This window comes from Vombatus ursinus, unplaced genomic scaffold (assembly GCF_900497805.2).
Source record: "Vombatus ursinus unplaced genomic scaffold, bare-nosed wombat genome assembly UNPS02014768.1, whole genome shotgun sequence".
NCBI classification, from domain to species: Eukaryota; Metazoa; Chordata; class Mammalia; order Diprotodontia; family Vombatidae; genus Vombatus; species Vombatus ursinus.
In genome coordinates, this window is record NW_020954546.1 from 35,412,737 (window position 1) to 35,434,568 (window position 21,832).

At 39.4% G+C, this 21,832-nt stretch overlaps 1 protein-coding gene and 1 pseudogene across 1 annotated transcript in view; one reads left to right on the top strand and one right to left on the bottom strand.

Moving 5' to 3' along the window:
- Positions 1 to 242: 242 nt before the first annotated feature.
- The window catches only part of LOC114042986 (exopolyphosphatase PRUNE1-like), a 31,710-nt gene continuing 10,120 nt past the window's right edge, over positions 243 to 21,832 (bottom strand). Inside the window, exons 2-8 of the mRNA XM_027861790.1 lie at positions 20,162 to 20,254; positions 19,487 to 19,689; positions 18,403 to 18,587; positions 17,684 to 17,842; positions 16,737 to 16,831; positions 4,019 to 4,177; positions 243 to 2,770 (exon numbers count right to left, since the gene is read on the bottom strand). Of these exons, the coding sequence (XP_027717591.1) occupies positions 2,339 to 2,770; positions 4,019 to 4,177; positions 16,737 to 16,831; positions 17,684 to 17,842; positions 18,403 to 18,587; positions 19,487 to 19,689; positions 20,162 to 20,200 (1,272 nt within the window). The 5' untranslated portion in view covers positions 20,201 to 20,254 and the 3' untranslated portion in view covers positions 243 to 2,338. The remainder of the gene's footprint in view (positions 2,771 to 4,018; positions 4,178 to 16,736; positions 16,832 to 17,683; positions 17,843 to 18,402; positions 18,588 to 19,486; positions 19,690 to 20,161; positions 20,255 to 21,832) is intronic.
- LOC114042988 lies at positions 11,282 to 12,919 on the top strand (annotated as a pseudogene).

Sequence of the window (21,832 nt, forward strand, 5' to 3'; positions counted from 1 at the left end):
CCCAGACTAGATTTCCAAGGGATAGGTAGTTTGGGGTACAATGAAAAAGAGAGAATCTGTGTATGTGAAGAACTGGCCTTTCTTCTTTCTCTCCTAGCCCTCTGGAGGTGCTTAAGAGAAAGCCAGTACCTCTTATGTCCCTCTCCACAGTCCCAAAACTGATTTGATTCTTGGCAGTCTCCCTAAATTAAGCTGGGTAAAGTAGGGAAGGGTGTAGGCCTCTATTAACAGAGAAAAAAGGCTCTCAAAGATGGCATTGTTTATTTTAGGAATGGATAAAGGGAGCTGGAGATGGGTAAGGGCAAAGCCACAGACCATCCATACTGAAGAGTAGAACTGGGGGTAAAAGAATGAGGTTCATAGGAGGAAGGCAAAAGGAAAGATTGCAAGAGTTTGTTTTTTTAAAAAGACAAAATGACACAGAACAGGAAAAATGCATTTAATGCCTTAACAAAGTGCAAAATAAAACTTCCCACAATTACAAAACACAAATTCCTTTGGTTCAGTGATTATGCCATTGCTTTTTATCTTTCATATGGCTGCAGACATCCTTCAAAGAAACAATCTTCCTACACACACACACACACACACACTCTCTCTCACACTCTCTCTCATCTCTCTGAGGAACAATGTCATGCCAAAGGGTGAGAGGTACCTAAATACTCAGTAAAGTTAACGGTAGCACCTTCTCTGGTCATCTGGGAACATAAAGAAGTGGCAGGGAAGCAGGCTTGTTGGAGGGGTACAGGAGGACACTAAAGGGGAAGAACAGAGGGCTGAGTCAAACACATGAAAGTCAGTGGAAGGCTCCTCCTAGATAAATCACTAAGGTATGGTATGATTCATATACTTGTATATGCTACATGAGGCTGAGTCCTTTGGCCTAATCTCTCTCTCTCTCTCTCTCTCTCTCTCTCACACACACACACACACACACACACACGAACATACACCCTACAATTTAGCAACACTGGACCTTGCTGGGCTGAGTTGGGAGAGGGAGAGTACATTCCCACTTCGCATCCTCAAGTGAAAATTGATGAAGAAAGAAGACAGAAAAATAGAGGGAGAGAGATAAAAGACTTACAGTTGGAAGAAATCTTAAGGGATCATTCAATGAAAATTAATTCATTTTATATAGGAGGAAACAGAAGCTCAGCAAGGTTGACTGACACCTACAGTCCCACAGTTAAGACTTGAATTCTCTTTCTTTTTAAATCTTTGTTACAAGGATAGTTCACTGGGTAGAAGAGTGAAGTGGGATATATTAAAAAATGTAAATACAAATTCAGATGTAAATACAAAGGACATCAATAAAAATAAAACCCAAAGTCAGCAGAAATCAAATCTCCAGACTGTCAGTCCAATTCTTTCCACAACACTAAGTGTTTTCCTAAATGAAGAGAGAGGAAATACTAGCAAAGAAGTAAGAAACATAAAAGAAATTGATGGTAGGGGAAGAGAGAAACAAGAGACAGATCAGAGACAGACTCAGAGAAAGACAGAGAGGCAGAGACACAAAGACAGAATGAACCACTGCTTCAGTTTTACTGTTCTGAGAGAAGTTTCTTGAAGGTGACAATGATTCACTGATTAGTTCAGACACTAATCTTTAAGAACCCCTGGCACTCTGGAAAACAGGACTAGAAGAACCCTGAAGCCTGGTAACCTGCTTAGAAAAGTGAGATTTGAATCTGGCCTCAAGCATAATCCTCTGCAATGCCAGATCTAATTTTATGGAACCAATTGAATGGATTTAACTTTCAAGTTAAACACTATCACCTCAATAATGGCAGAAAGAAAAATCATGGTCCTAGGTATCATAAATAGGCTGAAAACTGTAAGTTTCCAAAGTTACCTTCACTCTACCTAGCACAGAATACAGAGTCAAACACTTGATGAACACATGGATTTGTACCTCAGTTTCATGAGAGGAACCCAGTCTTTGTTCAGATAGGGGCCGAGAGCATTGCTGGAGTTCACCTGATACCATTTCCTTCTCCCTCTTAATATCTACCTTTTCATAGATCTGTGTGTGAGATGCTACACCCCTGGGTTGTAGAAGAATGAGGCCAGTGCAGATTTCCAGAATTAATCAATAAAGAAAATTGGCTGATTCATAGCAAATTGTCAGGGAAGGTAGAAAACCATCCCTATAGCCATCACATCTCCTTTCACTTCTATCTCCTTCCACATCTATGTGAATAGTGTACCTGGGTCCTGCAGCAATGAAGAGAATCACAGAAATTCCCTACATATTCCAAATCATGCATTCAAGCTGGGCTGGGCACCTTCTCCCACTATGTTCTGCAATGTCCCCCTATTCCCACCCCACAGATCACTTCTTCTTTTGGGGAGGACTGGTGGAGGAACGTGCTATTGTGATCTGGCTACATTTCTCAAAGATAGCCTCAGCTGAAAGTTTAGGTAGTCCCCGATCCAGAGGGCACTCGTCTACTAAGCTGTTCATAGGCGTGGGGGGCAGCACGGGTTCCTCGTCATCTCTACACATTTCAGGAATCAGGGTATTAATGGCTTTGCCCAGTTCATCATCCATCTGCTCCTGAGAGCAGCCTTCTGGCCCAGGTGTTCCTGAAGGTGTCTTCATGGCACCAGGATGCCCCCATAGGGCATCTCTGAGGATGGGGAGAACTTTCTTCCTAGAAGCAAGAGCATTTCCTTGGAAATAGGCCCTGAGATTAGGGTGGTGGGACGGGGCTGGAGTCAGATTCAGAGGTGGACAGCGGGAACATTCCAAGGCTTCACAGATCTAAGGAAGAAGAGATAAGAATGAATGAAGTCTATCTCCTAAGCTGAGCTCCTAAAATAGTCTCATCCTAAAGACAAAGGGGGTAATCTCATGCTTGAGATTTTACTCTTGTCCCTAGCTGTGGAGAGAGAAGCACTTACCTAGAGAAGAAAGGGAAAAAACTGTAGAGCTGGAATGAACAATCAAATGCAAGGGAAGGAGGATATGGTGGAGGATATTGAGAAGAATGAAAACCAGCCTCCCAAGAGAGGCAATCTGGATGATATATGGTACAAGCGTGGGGAACCTGGAGCCTCGAGGCCACAAGTGGCCCTCTAAGTCCTCAAGTTTAGCCTTTTGACTGAATCCAAACTTCACAGAACAAATCCCCTTAATAAAAGGATTTGTTCTGTAAAACCCAAACACCTAGAAGGCCACTTGGAGCCTCAAGGCTGTGGGTTCCACACCCCCAGCACAATCTGAGAAGGGGGACAGAAGGGCCTTGGACTCAGTAATAGTAAGGGAAATGAAGGACTGTTTCCTGCTTCCCTTAATACTCTCTGCCTTCTGAGACTGAATCAAATTGTCCAGCCAGGGCAGCTGGGGATAGGGTAGAGAAAGGGACAGAGGAAAGGATGGATATAACTTATTTAAGTGAATAAAAGTGTCTGGTTATAATTAGATCAGTCCGTGGCATCTCCTATCGCCCTAGGAGTCCCTTTGCCTTTCTGTTTAGCTTAAAATTTTTCCCTGAATTAATCAGTAACCATCAAGAGGTGAGAAAAGGGGCAGATGAGGCCAGATGGTTAACAAGAAGATTGGGAAAGGAGCCAAGGCTACCTTCTCACAACCCTTTCTATAAGAATATCACCCAATAACTCATAACCCAATTAATTTGTTCATGGTGAGGAAAATTCACCTGAATTTTACAGGGGAATGGATAGAATCAGGTACAGAAAGGAGTAGGTGAGATCTGAATGGGGAAATACTTTGGTGGACATGGATAAGAGATGAGTGGCTAAGTAAAGAGAACCCAGAACTGATCATCAATTTAGAATAGTTCCATTCAAATAGATTTAAAGTTCCTTAAAGGTAGAGACTATGATCCATGTTTCTGCTGTAACCTCTCCTGCCACCAACAGCTAGGATAAAGCTATAACCTCTGTAACATTCCAAACAAAAATATCAGGATCTACTCAGGGTGAGCTGCCAAAAGAGTTCCTAACCCTATGGTCAGACGGAAGTTAGGTCAAAGAGCTACAGACTCACCATACTCTGGAGGTCCATGCTAGGACAGAAAACAACCAGATGCCTCACTGGCTCATTATGAGGGTTGAAATTGATAGTCATCGCAACAAGGGCATCATAGCCTTGAGCTTGGCAGAAGATATCTAGCTCTGCCATGAGGTTGGATCTCTGAAGGAAGATCTGGAAAAAAAAAAGGGGGGGGGAAGGGACACATAAGACCTATACAAAGGCACTCACCAATAAAAAGCTCATGTTTTCATGTAGTATGCTAGTGTACAAAGAAAATTACCTAATCTGTACAAATATTTTTTTGACTACCCACTACGTATCTTATTATTCATGTAATACCATGCGAAGTGCAATTGGGGATACAAAAGAAATAAAAGAGTTTTTGTCTCCAATAAGCTTTTAAAATCTTACAGTCACAGCTTCTACATTAAGGGACCAGAGGGCTTGGAATATAATATTCCAGACATCAAAGGAGATAGGATTACAACCAAGAATCTCCTACCCAGCGAAACTGAGTATAATCCTTCAGGAGAAAAAATGGACATTCAGTGAAATAGAGGACTTTCAAGCATTCTTGATGAAGAGACCAGAGCTGAACAGAAAATCTGACTTTCAAATACAAGACTCAAGAGAAACATGAAGAGGTAAACAGGAAAGAGAAATGACAAGGGACTTATTAAGGTTGAACTGTTTACATTCCTGTATGGAAAGCTGATATTTGTAACTCATGAGACCTTTGTCAGTATTAGGGTAGTTGGAGGGAAAAAATTATATGTATGTATGTATATAGACAGATAGATAGATAGATAGATAGAGGGCACAGGGTAAGTTGAAGATGAAGGAGTAATATCTGGAGAATTAAATTAAGGGGTGAGAGAGGATTATACTGGGAGGAGAAAGGGAGATGTAAAATGGGGTAAATTATCTCACATAAAACAAGACAAGAAAAGGCTTTTATAGTGGAGGGGAAATGGGGGAAGGTGAGAGGGAATGAGTGAATCTTATTCTCATGGGATTTGGCTTAAGGAGGGAATAACATACATACGCATTTGGGTATGGAAATCTATCTTACTCTACAGGAAAATGGGGGGGAAGGGGACAAGAGAGCAGGGAGATGATACAGGGGAGGGCAGACTGGGGAAAGGGGTAATCAGAAGCAAATACTTCTAAGGAGGGACAAGGTCAAATGAGAGAATAGAATAAATTGGGGGTAGGATAGGATTAAGCAAAATATACTTAGTTTTTCACAACATGATTACTATGGAAGTATTTTGCATGACTACACATGTATAACCTGTATCGAGTTGCTTGCCTTTCTCAATGAGGGTGGGTGGGAAGGGAGGAAGGGAGAAAATTTGGAACCCAAAGTTTTAAAAACAAATGTTAAAAAAAATTGTTTTGACATGCAACTGGGAAATAAGATATACAGAAAATGGGGTATAGAAATCTATCCTGCCCTAGAGGAAAACTGAAGGGGAGGGAGAGATAGAATGGAGGGCAGATTAGGGGAAGGGGTATTCAGAATGCATGCCATCTTGAGGTGGGGGGACAAGATGGGGAGAAAAAAAATTTGGAACTCAAAATCTTACGTAGTTCCTCATCTTCTAGGTGCTTATATACAAACAGAAAAATAATAATAATGCACACAAAGTGAAGGACAGACACAGGACAACAGAAATATTTCCCCACTTATTCTCTGCAAATTCATGATCTTCATTCACATTTTAACGTTTTTTAAATGAAAATTTAAGTCTTACTGCAAACGAACAAATAGCAATGGAACAAAAATACATATAAAACCATATCAACTGTATAATTAAAATAAATATAACTATAATAATATAACGTTATTTCCCCATTTGATCTCTTTTGTATATGTATACTTAAAGTTTTGTTATTATTTTTTACGTAGTTGTCAAAATGGACTTTGTTCTTGTAATTCTTTGCATCAATTCATGTCTTTTCACACTTTTTGATATTCCTTATATCAATGTAATTCTTAACAATATTTTTAATAGTGCGATATATTGAAATACCACAACTTCACTGTTCAGTCATTCCCATGTTGTTGTTATTTTATGGCTCAATTAATGGTATAAAACAAACCTAGAGGAATTACCCCATGAAGGCTGCTCATATACTCGACAATCCTTCAACTGTGCTAGTTAACACTAGGAAGGTCCAACTGTTCTATGAACAGAGGAGCACCTGGAAGGGAAACCTGATGGAGTCATAAATTTTCAAACGCTGAGCCTGGTTAAATTCTCTAATGGTTAGGTTCAGCCAAAGAATGGTTCATGCCACCCCAACTTAATTCCTATTGTACTTCCTGTCTAGTCCTGATCATAAAGCCCGGGAACAAACTGCATGTCCATACAAGCTTCTCCTAAACCTTAACTCATATTCTAATCACTAATCCTCTTCCACAGTCCCACTTGAATTTGGTTCACCTATGAACCACTGGGGATCCTTCTGAACCCCTGCTCCATCATTAATAAACTCTTCTACATCCTCAAAGTTTTCAAAAAGTATTCTTTCTACCTCTTCACCTGAATGGAAATCCAGGTCTCTCCTGAAGACATTCCAAGCCTCACTATCCTTTCCCCTAGTGGTCCTTCCTTCTCTGACTCATCCAAATCACAAAGCTAGGAAGAAGCTTCTGCTCCCCATAACCACTTCTAGATCACTATTCTATCACATTCATCAATAATCTTTCTTCTTTGGAAATCTCAAGCCCGGAGTCATTCTTGGGACCTCTTTTTCTCCTCACTTGCTGCCTCGTCATCATGGAAAAACTTCCCCCTGAGGCCCTGCTCTCTTGGTTGGTGACTCCTTCCCCAAGAACACCATCTTGGGAAGGACTCCACAGTCACATGTGGACTCACTCTGGAGACCTCTTCTCCTCACATGCCACCTTACCCTCATACATAAGTACTTTTTAGCTCCCCTGCATCATTGTAAGCTCCTTCAGGATACAGACTGTCGTATTTCTTGTTTTTTATACCCTTAGGGCTTAGAACGGCGCTTGGCATATAGTAGGCACATAATAAATGGTATCTCTGTCTCTCTGTGCATCAGTCTATGTAGCCATCTCTCCCCCTCTCCATCTGTCCTTCCATCCATCCCTCATTTAGGACCTCTAGATCATTCTTCCAAACTTTTCAATCACTTTAGTGTTCTGTTTTCCTCTTCCCTGCTATAATCCAATATTCATGATGACAAGTCCTCTAATGACACACTCGATTCCAATAACCTTCTCTATGCTATCTCTGCTACATGAAAATATGATCATGACTTAGACCTTACCATCTTTAAGAAATATATCACAATCTTGAAATTCCTCCCTCCACCCAAAATCTCATTTGTTAGTACAGTTTCACTCCTCAATTTATCTTTTGCTACTAATTTGTGTACAAGTTGTGCACCCCAACAGATAGTGTTTTTATTTTTTTACTTTTATACCCCTTTATTTTACTTTATTTTATTACTTTATATATATATATATTTTTATATATATGTATATACATTTAGACATGTATATATATTTATTTATATATTACTTTATTTTATACTTTTATACCCCTTAAGGGTCATGATGACTTCATTTTTTCTTTCTATCCCCCATACTTAGCACAGTACTTGGCATGCAGTGGATTATCATAAATGTCCAGAAGATTGACATGAACTTCCTATCTTTCCACCTCAAGGAATAGCTAGGAGGCCAGTTAGGCTGGAACTCAGACCGAGTGAAGGAGAGTAGTGTGTAAGAAGTATGGAAAGGCTAGCAGGAGGGGCATTAAAAGTCAGGCTAAGGAATTTACATTTTATCCCACAAGCCACAAAGAGTCACTGAAGATTTCTGAGTAGGGAATGACAAGGTCAGTCTCATGTGGAATAAATAGGAAGAGAGACTGGAAGCAGGAATTTCATCTTGATCTGATTCCTGACTGTTTTCTCTGGGACCTGCTAACTCTCTCATGAATTTTCAACTTCACCCTCACAAATGATACCTTCATGTCTGCCTACAAACACTCTCAGGTCTCCCCAATCAAAAAACAATCTACGTCTCTTAACCCATCTAAACCATTTAGCTACTCTCCCATTTTCTTTCTCCTCATCACTGATAAACCTCTTAAAATGGGGGTTTTCTTAAGGTTCTAAATCCTTCTTTTCTATGTGCTTTTCTTGTGCCTCACCTGCTAATTTCATTAACTCCTACAGTGTCAACTACTGCATGCATGCAGATGGTAGTGCACAAAACTCTTTCTTGATCTCTCTTCTGAGCTCCAACTGCCAATCAGACACCTCCACGTGGGTCTGGAAGTGGGTCTGAAGTCCACTCGTACCTCAGAGTTAACACGTTAAACAAATTAGTTTCTCTAACTACATAATTTGTGTCAATGCCACCACAATTCACTTAGTCCTCCATGTTCATATCGCTGGGGTTATTTTTTGACTCTTCCCTCTCCCCACATCTTCAGGTGATTACCCAGACTTCTTAATTCCACCCCTACAACATCTGTTGAACTTTATCTCACCTCTATTTTCACTGCTACCACCACAGTACAGACCCTTACCATCATCTAACTGGATTGCTATAACAAACCTCTTACAGTTCTTGCCACCACTTTATTTCCCCTCTAATCTGTTCTTCATACGTAATAGAATAATCTTGCCTTTAAAAAAATTATTTTTCTAATAGCAAGCAGTTGTTTTCTTTCCCTCTCAATTTAAAAGTATAAAATAAAAACACAATCTTTATAACAAAAATGCAGAATAATTTTTAAAATGTACAGTCATTCTTGTCACTCTTCTGCTCAAAAACCTTCAGAGGCTCCTTATTGCTCACCAAGTACAGTTCAAACTTCCCTGCCTACAGAGTAAGGGCCTCTTCCAACTCAGTATCCTTTTATCTTGAATGTAAACAGAACTTCCGGGCTTATATGTATCAGCTTCAGTCTTGGGAACTTCCCAATGTACGTCTGTGGCTTTTGTGTTTCCCCAGAAACATTAGAATTTGGCTTATATATGACGACCCTCAGGTCTCAAGTGAATACTTAGAATAACAAAATAATAAATACAGGCCAGGCTTTTTTTAATCCAACAAACACAAAAAGACAAATCTACTTTCCTTCTCTAATAGGCCACACCTTCTGTAGGGACCTAGCTAGTCCTACAGACAGAATCCTACCCTAGAGTTGAGACTGTCCTGTGAGAAGACAGCAATTCTCTCCACCAGCGAGTTCCGCTTATGTTGACCTTCAATCTCAACAATGCTACAATGAAGTTGAGGCCTGATTCCTTACCCTTCTCTGTCAAGGAACAAAGTCTTTGGGTTAATGCCCAAAGTGTACTATGGTTCCCAGGAAAGGGCAGGTTGGATTCTGCACCTTCCCATCATCACCCCATAGTCCTGTCCTTTGTTATGTTTTGGTTGTGGATCCCCCTTGGTTCAAGGACTCCTGGTTGAAGAATTCTCTGCTTCTTCGCTGCTGTCAGCTTAAGTTCCTATAGTCACTGGCTTGGTCCAGAAACTCTTTTAACTGTTGTCTTCTTAGTAGCTACATGGTTCCTAGAAGTGACCATGTAGCTGGGAACATTTTAACCTTGTTGAGGGAACTTCACCTCGTAAGGGAAGACATTGTCATCAATACCAGAACAAATTACAGAATAACAAAATTTCAGAATTGGAAAAGCCCCCAGAGCCCAACCCATACCACATTTAAAAATCCTACATGACAGTCTCTTTTTGAAGCCCTTCAGTGAGGAGTATCTCACTACCTCCCAAATTAGCTCATTCCACTTCTGTATCAATTCAATTTCTGGGATGTTTCCCCTAACATCACATTTAAATCCTTACAATATCCACTCATAGGTCCTAGGACCTATGGGGAAAAAAGAGCAAATCTGATGCTTCTTCTACATGAAGCATCATTTTCAAAAACTTGAAGACAGCAATCATGGTGCTCCTAAGACTTCTCTTTTCCATGCTTCAACCTATCTTTACATGGCATAGATTAAAGGCCCTTTATCATTTTAGTTATCCTCTTCCAGGCATTTTTCAATTTTTTTTCTTCAAGGTATTTGCGGACCTAGATACAATATTCCAGACGTCTGTTTAGGGCACAGTATAGTGTGCCTATCACCTTTTCGTGACTAGAAACCAATTCAATAAACATTTATTAAGCTCCTACAAAATGCTTTTATGCACTAGAAGTAGGAGATAAAAACAATGAAAACAATCTCTTCCCTAAAAGCTTAGAGTTGCATCTCTCTTCAAGATAGCTTAAGGCCATGTTTAGCTTTAGTTTTTTGGCTGCCACATTACACTGCTGGCTCATACCATGTTGGTAGCATAAAGAAACCTCCAGATCTTTTTTCAAAATGTTGTCTAACCCTACCTCCTCCACCTTATACTCACAAGTTAATTTTTTTAAACCCAGACATAAGATTTTACATTTATCCTTATTAAATTTCATCTTATTAGATTAGCTTAATGTTCGAGCCAATTAAGATCTTTTGAGATTCTAATTCTATCGAGTGTTTTAGCTATATCTCTTAGTTGTGTGTCATCTATAAACACAAATATGTTGTCTATATCTTTGTCTAAATCACTGATTAAAAATGATAAACAGCACAGGGCCAACCACAGATCCAAGGGCACTCTACCAGAGGTACCCCTTTGGTCCTATGGAATCATGTTTCTCATTGCAACAAACAGTTCTGAAGTCTTTCAAAACTGTTTCTCTTAACAATATTGTTGTTGTATAAATTGTTCTCTTGGTTTTGCTCACTTCACTCAGCATTAGTTCACAGAAGTCTTTGTAGTTTTCTCTGAAATTCTCCATTTTGTCACATCTTATAGAGCAATAACTTTCCATTACATTCATATACCATAATTTGTTTAGCCATTTCCCAATAGCTGGCTACTCTTAGTGTCCAGTTTTTTGCTAGTATAAAAAAAGCTGATATAAATATTTTTATAATAACCTGCTCTTGATGAAGCTTTTGTTTTTTAGATAGTCACTATTACCTTTACATTCTAACAGTTACCTTTATATTCTAGCATTTTCCTAAGAATCAATTACTGGCCCATAGTTTGCAGATTTTATTCACTTCCCTTTTTTGAAAATTAGGACATTCACCCTTCTCTATTTCTGTGATACCTTATTCTCCATGACCTTTTAATTATCACTGACACTGGACTGGCAATCATACTTACCGTTTCGTTCTGTACCCAAGAATGTAGTTCACCTGAGCCAACTGTCTTGAATTCATTCAGAGTAGCTAAGGGATCTCTTACTAACTAATTACTTATCTTGGGTAACAATTCCCTGTAAGGTACTTTTGTTCCATCCTTTCCTATCTAAATGTCACTTTCTTTGGAAGAGAAAACAGATGCAAGGCAGGAATTGAGCGGCTCTGTCTTCTTGGAAATGAGTTATCCTTGTCGTGGTCACCCCAAGTAGCAGCCCTAGTCCTTCTTTAATACTTTTCACCCCAACTGTTGCTTTTTTAGTGTCATCTATTCAGGGTGCTGCTTCCTTCTCTCCCTCCTCCTCTGTCTCCTTCACCTCCTCCCGCCGTTGCTGCCACTGCCGAGTCACAGCTTGAATAGCTCCAATAGCTCCAGCAGGTTGGTCCCCGCAGCAGCCTCGAAACTCAAATATTCAGAGGTCTTACAACATGGTGGACGATGACAACAAAGAAACTGAACTTGACCAACAAGATATGGAAGATGTTGAAGAAGTGCAAGAAGAAGAAACTGGTGAAGATGCAAACAGGAAAGCTTGTCAGTTGACTGTTCAGATGATGCAGAATCCTCAGATTCTTGCAACTCTTCAAGAAAGATTGGATGGTTTAGTTGGAACATCAACCAGATACATCGAAAGCTTGCCAAAAGTAGTTAAGCGATGTGTGAATGCTCTCAAAAACCTTCATGTGAAATGTGCACAGATAGAAGCCAAGTTCCATGAGGAAGTTCATGCTCTTGAAAGAGACTATGCTGTTCTTTACCAGGCACTTTTTGATAAGAGAAGTGAAAGGATCAATGCAATCTATGAACCTACAGAGGAAGAATGTGAATGGAAACCACATGATGATGAAGAGATTTCAGAAATAAAAGAGAAGGCTATTTTTCTATATATTCTCTTGAAGAGGAGAAAAAAGATGAAGAAAAAGAAGACCCTAAAAGAATTCCTACATTTTGGCTGACTGTTTTTAAAAATGTTGACTTGCTCAGTGATATGGTTCAGGAACATGACGAACCTATTCTGAAGCACTTGAAAGATACTAAAGTGAAGTTCTCAGATGCTGGCCAACCTATGAGTTTTACATTAGAATTTCACTTTGAAACCAATGAATATTTCACAAACGAGGTGTTGACGAAAACATATCATATGCCATCAGGGCCAGATGATTCTGATCCCTTCTCCTTTGATGGACCAGAGATTATGAGTTGCACGGGGTGTCAGAAAGATTAGAAAAAAGGGAAAAATGTCACTTTGAAAACTTAAGAAGAAACAGAAAAACAAGGGATGTGGGACTGTTCGAACTGTGACAAAAATAGTTTCAAATGATTCCTTCTTTGATTTCTTTTCTCCTCCTGAAGTTCCTGAGAGTGGGGACCTGGATGATGATGCAGAAGCTATCCTTGCAGCAAACTTCAAAATTGGTCACTTTTTACCTGAGTCCTGAGATCAGTATTATACTTCACAGGAGAAGCTACTGAAGATGATGATGATGATTATGATGAAGAAAGTGAAGAGGCTGATGATAAAGAAGGGGAAGAAGAAGCTGATGAGAAAAATGATCCCGAATATGATCCAAAGAAAGATCCAACCCCAGCCGAGTGCAAGCGGCAGTGAGCAGTGTGTGCTGTGGCCTTGAGGTTTACTGCACTGTCCCAGTCTAAACACAACTAGTAGTTACTTACAGCCTTATGTTTTATATTTTCTTAGTAGAATCAAATAAACAATTTTTGTTAAAAAAGGAAAAAAAAGAAAAAATGAATGTTTAAGAACCAGCACTACAGGTTCATTTTACCTAGCATTTTAATAGTATAAGTTCTGCTGGATATGTAGAATGCAGTGAAATCTCCTAATGTATGTCCACTGGTACGTAGTTTGGTTCTTGTCATTTGTCATGTAGCTATCAGACTACAGCTGTGAAAATTATCCAAACTGTTATTTGAGACCAATACTGGTTTAGAAAAAAAGAAATCCTTCTGAACAACCAACAAAAGTATTTTTCCAGCCCAGTAGTTGAATGGATTTAAGTCTGCTTGTACTAGTTATGCCTTCATTACTTTGTTAGAGAAATGCAGTGACTTGTACTAACTAGGAGACACAGCATTTTGCAATCTGATTTGAGAAAAGACTAGTATATGGTTAAGAATTTCCAGTAAAACCACATCTAATGTTCATTAACTGTCTGTTTGTTTATGGATTTTTGTATTTTAATGTGACATAGTGATCTACAAAGAAACTTAGTCATCCTATTAAGGTTATTATTTACCACTGGGGTGTGAATAAAACAGTCTTTTCAGAAAAAAAACAAAAACAAAACCCAACTTTCCATAACTCTTTCTTGTTATCCTTAGCTTTTCCCATGAACCTCTGCTCATTCTGACTCTTTTTGCTCCCGACAGTTTTCTACAGCACTAAGCCATACTTCTATATTTACTCGATTATTTCCCCTTCCTCCCCTTTTCTACACATATCTTTAAAAAAAAAAATCTAAGTTGGGATTCCTATTTTCCCTTCATTTCCCTTTGTGTCTTCAAAATTTTATTCTTGAGAGTTTCCCACTTCTTCTGGACTGACTTCCTTTATAAAATTTTAGTCCATGAGATCCTTCCCATCCTGACAGTGCAGGAAATCAATCAATCAATAAACGTTTATTAATGCCTACTATGTGCCAGGCACTAGGCTAAGTGATAGGGATACAAAAAAAGGCAAAACATAGGCCCTGCCCTCAAGCTCACAATCTAATGGGAGAGACAACAAAAAGCAAACAAATCTGTACAAACAAGCTATATACAGGATGAATGGGAAATAATTAGGAGAAAGAAGACACTAGAATTAAGAGAGGTTGGGAAATGCTTCCTGCAGAAGATGGGATTTTACATGAGACTTCAAGGAAGCCAAGAAGTCAGAAGTGGGGATTGAAGAGGGAGAGCATTCCAGGCATGGAGGACAGTCAGGGAAATTGCCTAGAGCGGAGAGGTGAAGTGTCTTGTTCATGGAACAGCCAGGAGACCAATGTCACTGGACTGAAGAATACTGGACAGGGAATTAGGTGTAAAAAGACTGGAGAGTAGGAGAAGGCTAGGTTATGAAGGGCTGTGAATATGAAACTGAACACTTTGCTTTTGATCCTGGATGCACTAGGGAGCAACTGGAGTTTACTGACTGGGAGAGGGGAGTGACTTATACTATAGGAAAATCACTTTAGTGGCTGAATAGAGGATTGATTGGAGTGGGAAGGAACTTGAGACAGGTAGAGCCACCAACAGGTTACTGTAATAGTCCAAGAATCAGGTGTTGGAGAGTCTATTAGAGAAAATGGACAGGCATTGGCAACAGATTGGTTAAAGGCTGTGAAAGATAGTGAGGAGTCCAGGATGACTCCTAGGTTGTGAACCTGAGAGACTGGGATGATAATGTTGCCTTCTACAGTAATAGTGAAGGTAGGAGGGGGGAGAGTTTATGGAGAAAGATAATGAGTTCTACTTTGGACATATTTGAGTTTAAGATGTCTACAAATATCCAGTGTGAGATGTCTAAAAGGCAGCTGGAGATGCGAGATTGGAAGTCAGCAGAGAGACTGAGGCAGGATAGGTAGTTGTGAGAATTATTAGCAGAGAGATTAAAATGAATCCATGGGAGCTGATGAGATCACCGAGTTAATTAATACAGAAGGAGGAGAGAAGAGGCCCCAGGACAGAGCCCTGTGGAACAACCATAGCTAGCAGATGTGACATGGATGAAGATTCAGCAAAGGAGACAGAGAAGGTACGGTCAGATAGGTAAGAGGAGAACCAGGAAAGAAAGTTGTGCTAAAAAACGACAAAGAAGAGAGTAACAAGGAGGAGAGGATGATCAAAAGTGTCAGAGGATGCAGAGAGGTCAAGGATAAAGAAGACTGAGAAAAGGCCATTGGATTTGGCAGTTGAGATCACTGGTAACTTTGGTGAGAGCAGTTTCAGTTTACTGATAAGGTGAGAAGCCCTACAGAAGAGAGTTAAGAAGAGAATGAGAGCAGAGAAAGTGAAGGCACCTATTGAGTTTGGCCAAAAAGGCAGGAGAGATTTGGGACATTCGAGGGAATGGTAAGATCACGTGAGGATTATTTAAGGGTGAGAAGACATGGGCATGTTTGTAGACAATAGGGAAGCCAGTCAGTAGACAAGGAGAGGCTAAAGATAAGTAAGAGAGTGGGGAATGATAAAAGAGGGAATCTGCTGAAAGAGAGGGATAGAATGGGATCACCGGGACATACAGAGGTTTTCTTGGCAAGGAGAAGGGCCACTTCTTCATGTAATAGTAGTAATAATAATAACAATAATAATAATAATAGCAGCTAACATATATAGAACTTACAATGTGCCAGGCACTGTGTCAAGTAGGGCAGCTAGGTGGTACAGTGGATAGAGAGACAGACCTGGAGTCTGGAAGACTCATCTTCCTGAGTTCAAATGTGGCCTCAGACACTTACTAGTTGTCTGACCCTGGGCAAGTCACTTAACCCTGTCTGCCTCAGTTCTTCATCTGTAAAATGGAGATAATAATAGCTCCTATCCCTTATTGCTCGTGAGGATCAAATGAGATAATATTTATAAAGCACCTGACACAATGCCTGACACTTAGCAGGAGAGCTTAATAAATTCATATTCCCCTTCCTCTCTCTTCCCTTCCCTTTGAAAGCATCAGGCAGTTTAAGTGAGAGAGCAAGAACTTGGAAAAGAAGGGGAAGTGATATTCTACTTCCCCAAGGCAGGGGACCAGGTTGGAAACTTGATGGAATGGGAGACAGGTATGTTGGAATGGAGCTTCTAATCTTCCCACAGCAGGCCAGTAAAGAGATGCAAGAGGTACGAAGGTAAGGCACCCACTTCTCCTCTTCCCACTTCTACTGGGGCTGGAAATCAAGGAGGAGACACTAGGAACAAGGGGGAAGGTGCCTGCCTCTCTTTTTACCCCCTCTCCTCTACCCTCCAAATCAGCTGGACTGCACTGGAGAAACTGCAGTCTTTCTTATGAGCCTAAGCACAAAAACCTTGGCACAAAAACCCATCATTTTTTAACTGAAATTTCTTCCACTGACATTGTGTGGTTGCAAATCTTAGAACACCATACTCTCTGAAGAATCAAAATTTCAGATCATCCAAAGGGCAAAGGAGGGATAAATGGTGAATGTAAATAGTCTGTGACATATTTCCATTAGTGACCTATGGGCATGAAATGATATAAGCAGTCCTCCAATAATAGGATTGCTGACTGACCTAGAGCCACAGACTAATTAAGAACTCAAATTTTGTCATGTGTAAAATGAGACGGTTTGACTAAATGATTTCTAAGGTCTCTTTTAGTGTTAACATTGTATGATTCTCTAACACTATCATCAAATACACCAAGTGTAATTTGAGGTTTCAGGGGAAGGATACACAAACAATGGTTTGTCTCTTCCATACCTATTCTGAGTAAACTCCCTTATACCTGGCTTTTACCTCCAAATCCATGTATATTGCACTAATGGCCAGCATGGTACCATCCCCAGAGATTGTCTTCAAATCCTTTCTCAGCATCTGCTCTGTAGTCAGCCCTGGAAAGTGGACAGGCAAAGGGTGAAGATATGGAACAAAAGAGCTACAGGAAGAGCAGAGGGCTCAAAGACCAAGAAACCTCAGTCTGATAAAGGACTAGGACTACTGAGAAGGTATAAAGGGATTGTATGATGGGAGTGAATAGGCAAGATAAAGAAAAAAATCATCCAAAAATGGCATAAAATAAATATGGCTACCTCTAATGTTAACACTGTAAAAAGAAAAATACAGATTGCAGCACAGTTTGAGCAGAATCTAAACAAATGATCTCAACGATTTAAAAAAAAAAGTCTAAGGAATGGGGGTATACCAGTAAATGGCTAGGCTCACAGAATTTCATATCCCAGAAACATTAACACTATCCTTCCCTTGGATTAGAGGCAGGTACCCAAATTCAGTTCTAGTCCCTCCCCGCATACTGACTCCAATCCCTGCATCACTTGGTATTATATCTCAGTACCTATAAACTCAGTTAATACATGATTTACTTGCTTTAAAATGTATGTTCTGTTTCCCTGATTAGATAGGGAGCTCCTGAGTGAAGGGAACATGTCTCTTGGTACAGACTCTCCCAATCCACACAAGCCAAGACACTATGTGACCACAGGTACCAAGAATACACCTAGATGCTGGACAAATATTCCTTATAGACTAATTAAATAATCAGTCTCATTCAAATCCTGGTTTCTTTCTGGCTTATGTTTACCCTATATTTATAGTCTAAACTATCTCTCATACTTCTCAACTGCCCCAAACCACGACAACAGTGTTCAAGAACAAAGGAAGGACAAGAGTTTTCCATTGGTTTGCCTACCTCCTGTGCTAAGGGAAGTCAGCTTAATGTTTCATACCTGATACATCAAACTTTGCCTTCTGCAGGGACTCAAAGATGTTGCTCCTACTAGGTAGGTCTGGAAAGTGGGCTTCTAGCTGTGCCACATATTTAGAATCCTTTGGAGTGACCTTGCCAGCTTCAGGGGCCATGTTGACACAATCCAAGATTATGGTCCCTGTGGAAAGAAGAATAATGATACCTGAAATTCTGCCCTCACACACTACCCCAAACACTTTCTTCAAATTGACTGAACACACAGCATTGGAAAGAGTGGAGTAAATTCACTGGGGGAAAAAGGGCTGGGAAGCACTGTGTTGACTTTATTTCCTCCTTCACTTATAAACTGAGAATGAAGACTACTTATCAAAATCCCAGAAAATGTAGAAAGAGAAAAAAAAAGGCCCTGAGGTTGAAGTGGAAATAAAGAGAAGCACAGTTGTTCCAGGTTTGGAAAGCTTTTATCACAGGCAAGGATAGATGAGATTCCCCAAAGCAAAACAGGCAAAAACCAGTGATGTTGGGCTACTAAATAGCTTGTAAAAGTGCAGGTTACCATTGTTCACTTCTGTCTTCCTACCCCCAAAATGTCCAAAATGAAAGCCTTCAGACAAATACTGAACCATATTGTAGGATAACCCCAGTGAGCAAACGGGGAAAAGCCCTTTGGTCTGTACTGAGATGATGTGAAGAAGATTCAGTCATTCCCTCCCCCACACTTCCCCACACTCCCCTCACCATGCAGAAGTGCTGCAGTTTGCCAGTCCAAGATTTCTGGCTTTCCCTGAAGGATTCTCTCGGCCACCAGAGTGGCACAGGACCCCACCAGCTCTGCTGTTACTCGGCAGGGAGGGGGGTGTTGTTGCTCCAGGGGTCGGTGGTCCAATACCTCTGTTACAGCCTTCTCTAGAGCTGTGTCACTGCTGTGAGGGGTGAGAGAGAGAAAAAGATAGAGATATGGGAGAAAACTCCAATTGTTTCCTACTAATCTATGGATCTCATAAGAAGTCATTACAGAAGTACTTAGGAGATGCTTAAGCTAACCCTCCAGGACCTTTAGCCCTTCCCCAGATCAACAATTCAACAATCACACTCTCCCTCAGTTCACTTGTATAATTCTTTTGATAACTGTAGTCACCTCTCAATCATACATGAGTGGATTACATATCTTACATACTATCTGAATTTATTTATTTCCAAACTGTCTTCTCTCTGCCACTCAGCATTCTGGGATGTCTCCCTCCAAAATCTAGCTACCCGTTAAAGTGTGTGCTCAGGAAATGCAAAACTTATTTTAATATTAGTTAGAGCAAAACATAATAAGGAAGCTATATTTATGTATTATGATGATTGTTCCAGTAGAAAAATAGGGATGGGATAATTATATCATAAAGTAAAAACAAACACTACCAAAATATTTACAGAATCTACTATAAGATTTTACTCAAAGGTAACTAAGAAGTCACATACTTTTATACAGGAATTTTCTGATATCTTTTCAAAAGCAGAGCTACAACAACATTATACACTGGCTACCATGACAGTAATATTAAGCATTACTATAAATAATACACCAAAACCAAGCAAAAAAAGGTATGGATTATTAACTATTTTGGGTTATCCATGACACTATGTATTGTAGTAACAAGGATCTTTGAGAGATTACTTTTTATTTTTTGGTTATTACCAGTGTGTCACTCATCTTCAACTATTAAATTGGGAACCTCTTGTGAAAGATTATGTGTCTTCCAGTATGGTTATATGCTCTGCACATGAGAGGGACACTTGATAAATACTGATAATTAATAATAGTTATACTTACCTTGGCAGGATGTGATGGTCAACAAGGGTAAGGCTAAGTTGTCCAGTCTGGTGCAAAGCATGAAGGTCAATTTCATCACGGAATATCAAGGAGGACTCTGGGATGTTAAGTTCCGAAAGCAGAAAGACACTATCACCTCGCAGGGCTAGCTCAGAGCGTGGGATATTTAAAACTGGCACAAAGGCTGCCTTGGACTCAGAAGTCTGGGTACAAAGGTGAAAATAAATTTGGTGTATTAAGCGTAGGTGGGAGAAGGGAAAAATAGTCCATCTCTTGGCTATAAGGCAACACACGCACACACCCACACCCACACCCACACCCACACAGAATGAAAGAAGGCAAAGCAGGGTGACATAACTTCAGGTTGGGACCTTACTTTGTTACTATCTATGACACTAGTCATAATGTGAATTTTAAGTCACAGACATTTTTGTGTTTATTACTCATCTGTATGTTTGAAAATGCCATCCTTCTAAACAGTGAAAATGTGGAAATCAGTGAAATGATAGATGATTCTGAAGTCTAAGTGCTAGAGGGAAAAGACAATTATTAGTATGCAGAAGCTTGGAAAAATGGAATCCAAATGCCTACATAAGTGGAAAACTGAATTAGGAAGACCACACTATGAAGTGTGCAACAACAAGTGATACAAACAACCCTGACACAGGCACTCACATTTTCCAGGTAGAAGGCCAAGGTGAGAGCAGACACCATAGAATCCAAGTCACAAGCCTCATTTCCCAATACAACATGAAGAGGTCGGGATTCCTGAAAAGAGAAAGGAAGTGGTTAGGCAGAGAAGGGTAAGGGGAACTAAGTAAAGTCTAAGATTTTAACCTTCTAATAAGATAACATATCAAAACCTATGGGATGCAACAAAAAGAGTAATTAGAGAAAAATTTCTATCTCTAAATGGTTCTGTCAATGAAACAGAGAAAGAGTAGGCCAATGAACTGGGTATACAATTAAGAAAACTAGAAAAAGAACAAATTAAAAATTCCCAATTAAACATCAAATTGGAAATCTTAAAAAACAAGTGCTGAGTGTAAGAAAACCACTGAATTAATAAATAAAACTAGGAGTTGGTTTTATAATTAAAAAAACAATAAAATATTAAAAAAAGTGAGAAAAAAACAAATTACTAGTATTAAAAAACGCCAGTGAATATACCACTAATGAAGATGAAATCAAAGTAATTATAAGGAGTTATTTCGTCCAATTATATGCCAACAAATTTAACAATTTAAAGTGAAACAGAAGAATATTTACAAAAACACAAACTGCCTAGGTTAATAGAAGAGGAAATAGAATATCTAAATAACTCTATTTTAGAAAAAGAAATTGAACAGGCCATAAATGAGCTTCTCAAGAAATGGATTTACAAGTGAATTCTACTCAACATTAAAAGGTCAACTAATTCCAAATCCATTACAAAGGTCCTATGAAGGAAGATGCTATCCACAGCCCAAGAAATAGGAGTATGTATAGTATAGTTTTACACATATATATTACTATATACATTTATGTTTAATGGTAGCCTTTGCTAGGGTAGGCTGGATAGGGAGGGAGAAAAAAAAAAAAAGTACACAGCAGAGAACAAAAGAAAAATCAGAAGGAAGCACAGAAAAGCAGATAGCTTTGAAAATGCTATGTAGTATTTCTTACATAGTTTTTCACAAATGGAAATTCATGATTTTATATTGAATCCTCTTCTTATGTTGTGCTGTGTACATGGAAATTTTTTTTTTTTTGTATTTGAGTTGAAAATGAGTAAAAATTAAAAGAAAAAAAATAACAACTCACTTGGAAATCCCAAGCGTAGGCATCAAGATAGATGACCAGGCTAAGGGGTCCTTAAGTTAAATCACATAACATTTTTAGGGGTATAAGTAGAGAGGTTGGCCTTGGCAAGGAGAAGGATCACCTCTCCAACAGATCTTGAAGTAAAGGAGGAGAAAATGACGGATGATGTCCATTCCTACTTTTCAGTCAATAACTCACTTTGCGTAAGCACAATGCCTGGTACATAGTAAGTGCTATAAAAATGTTGGTTGCTATTATTTTTATTAAAGTCAAGTTGAGACTGTTTTAACTTAAAAAAAAAAGGATTTCCACCTTTTAAAACATATTTGATATTCACAACAACCCTGTGAAGTAGGTTGGCAGTATTTTGATGATACGTCCATTTCACAGATGGGAAAGCAAGAAAAAGAATAGAAATAACAATAATACTGATTATACGGCCCTCTTCCTATCGGAGCTAATGGCACCTCCGGGTTAATCTCCAATTTCCGTAATGAATCCATATTTCATTCCCGACAGTGATTGTTTCAAACTCTTTCTTCT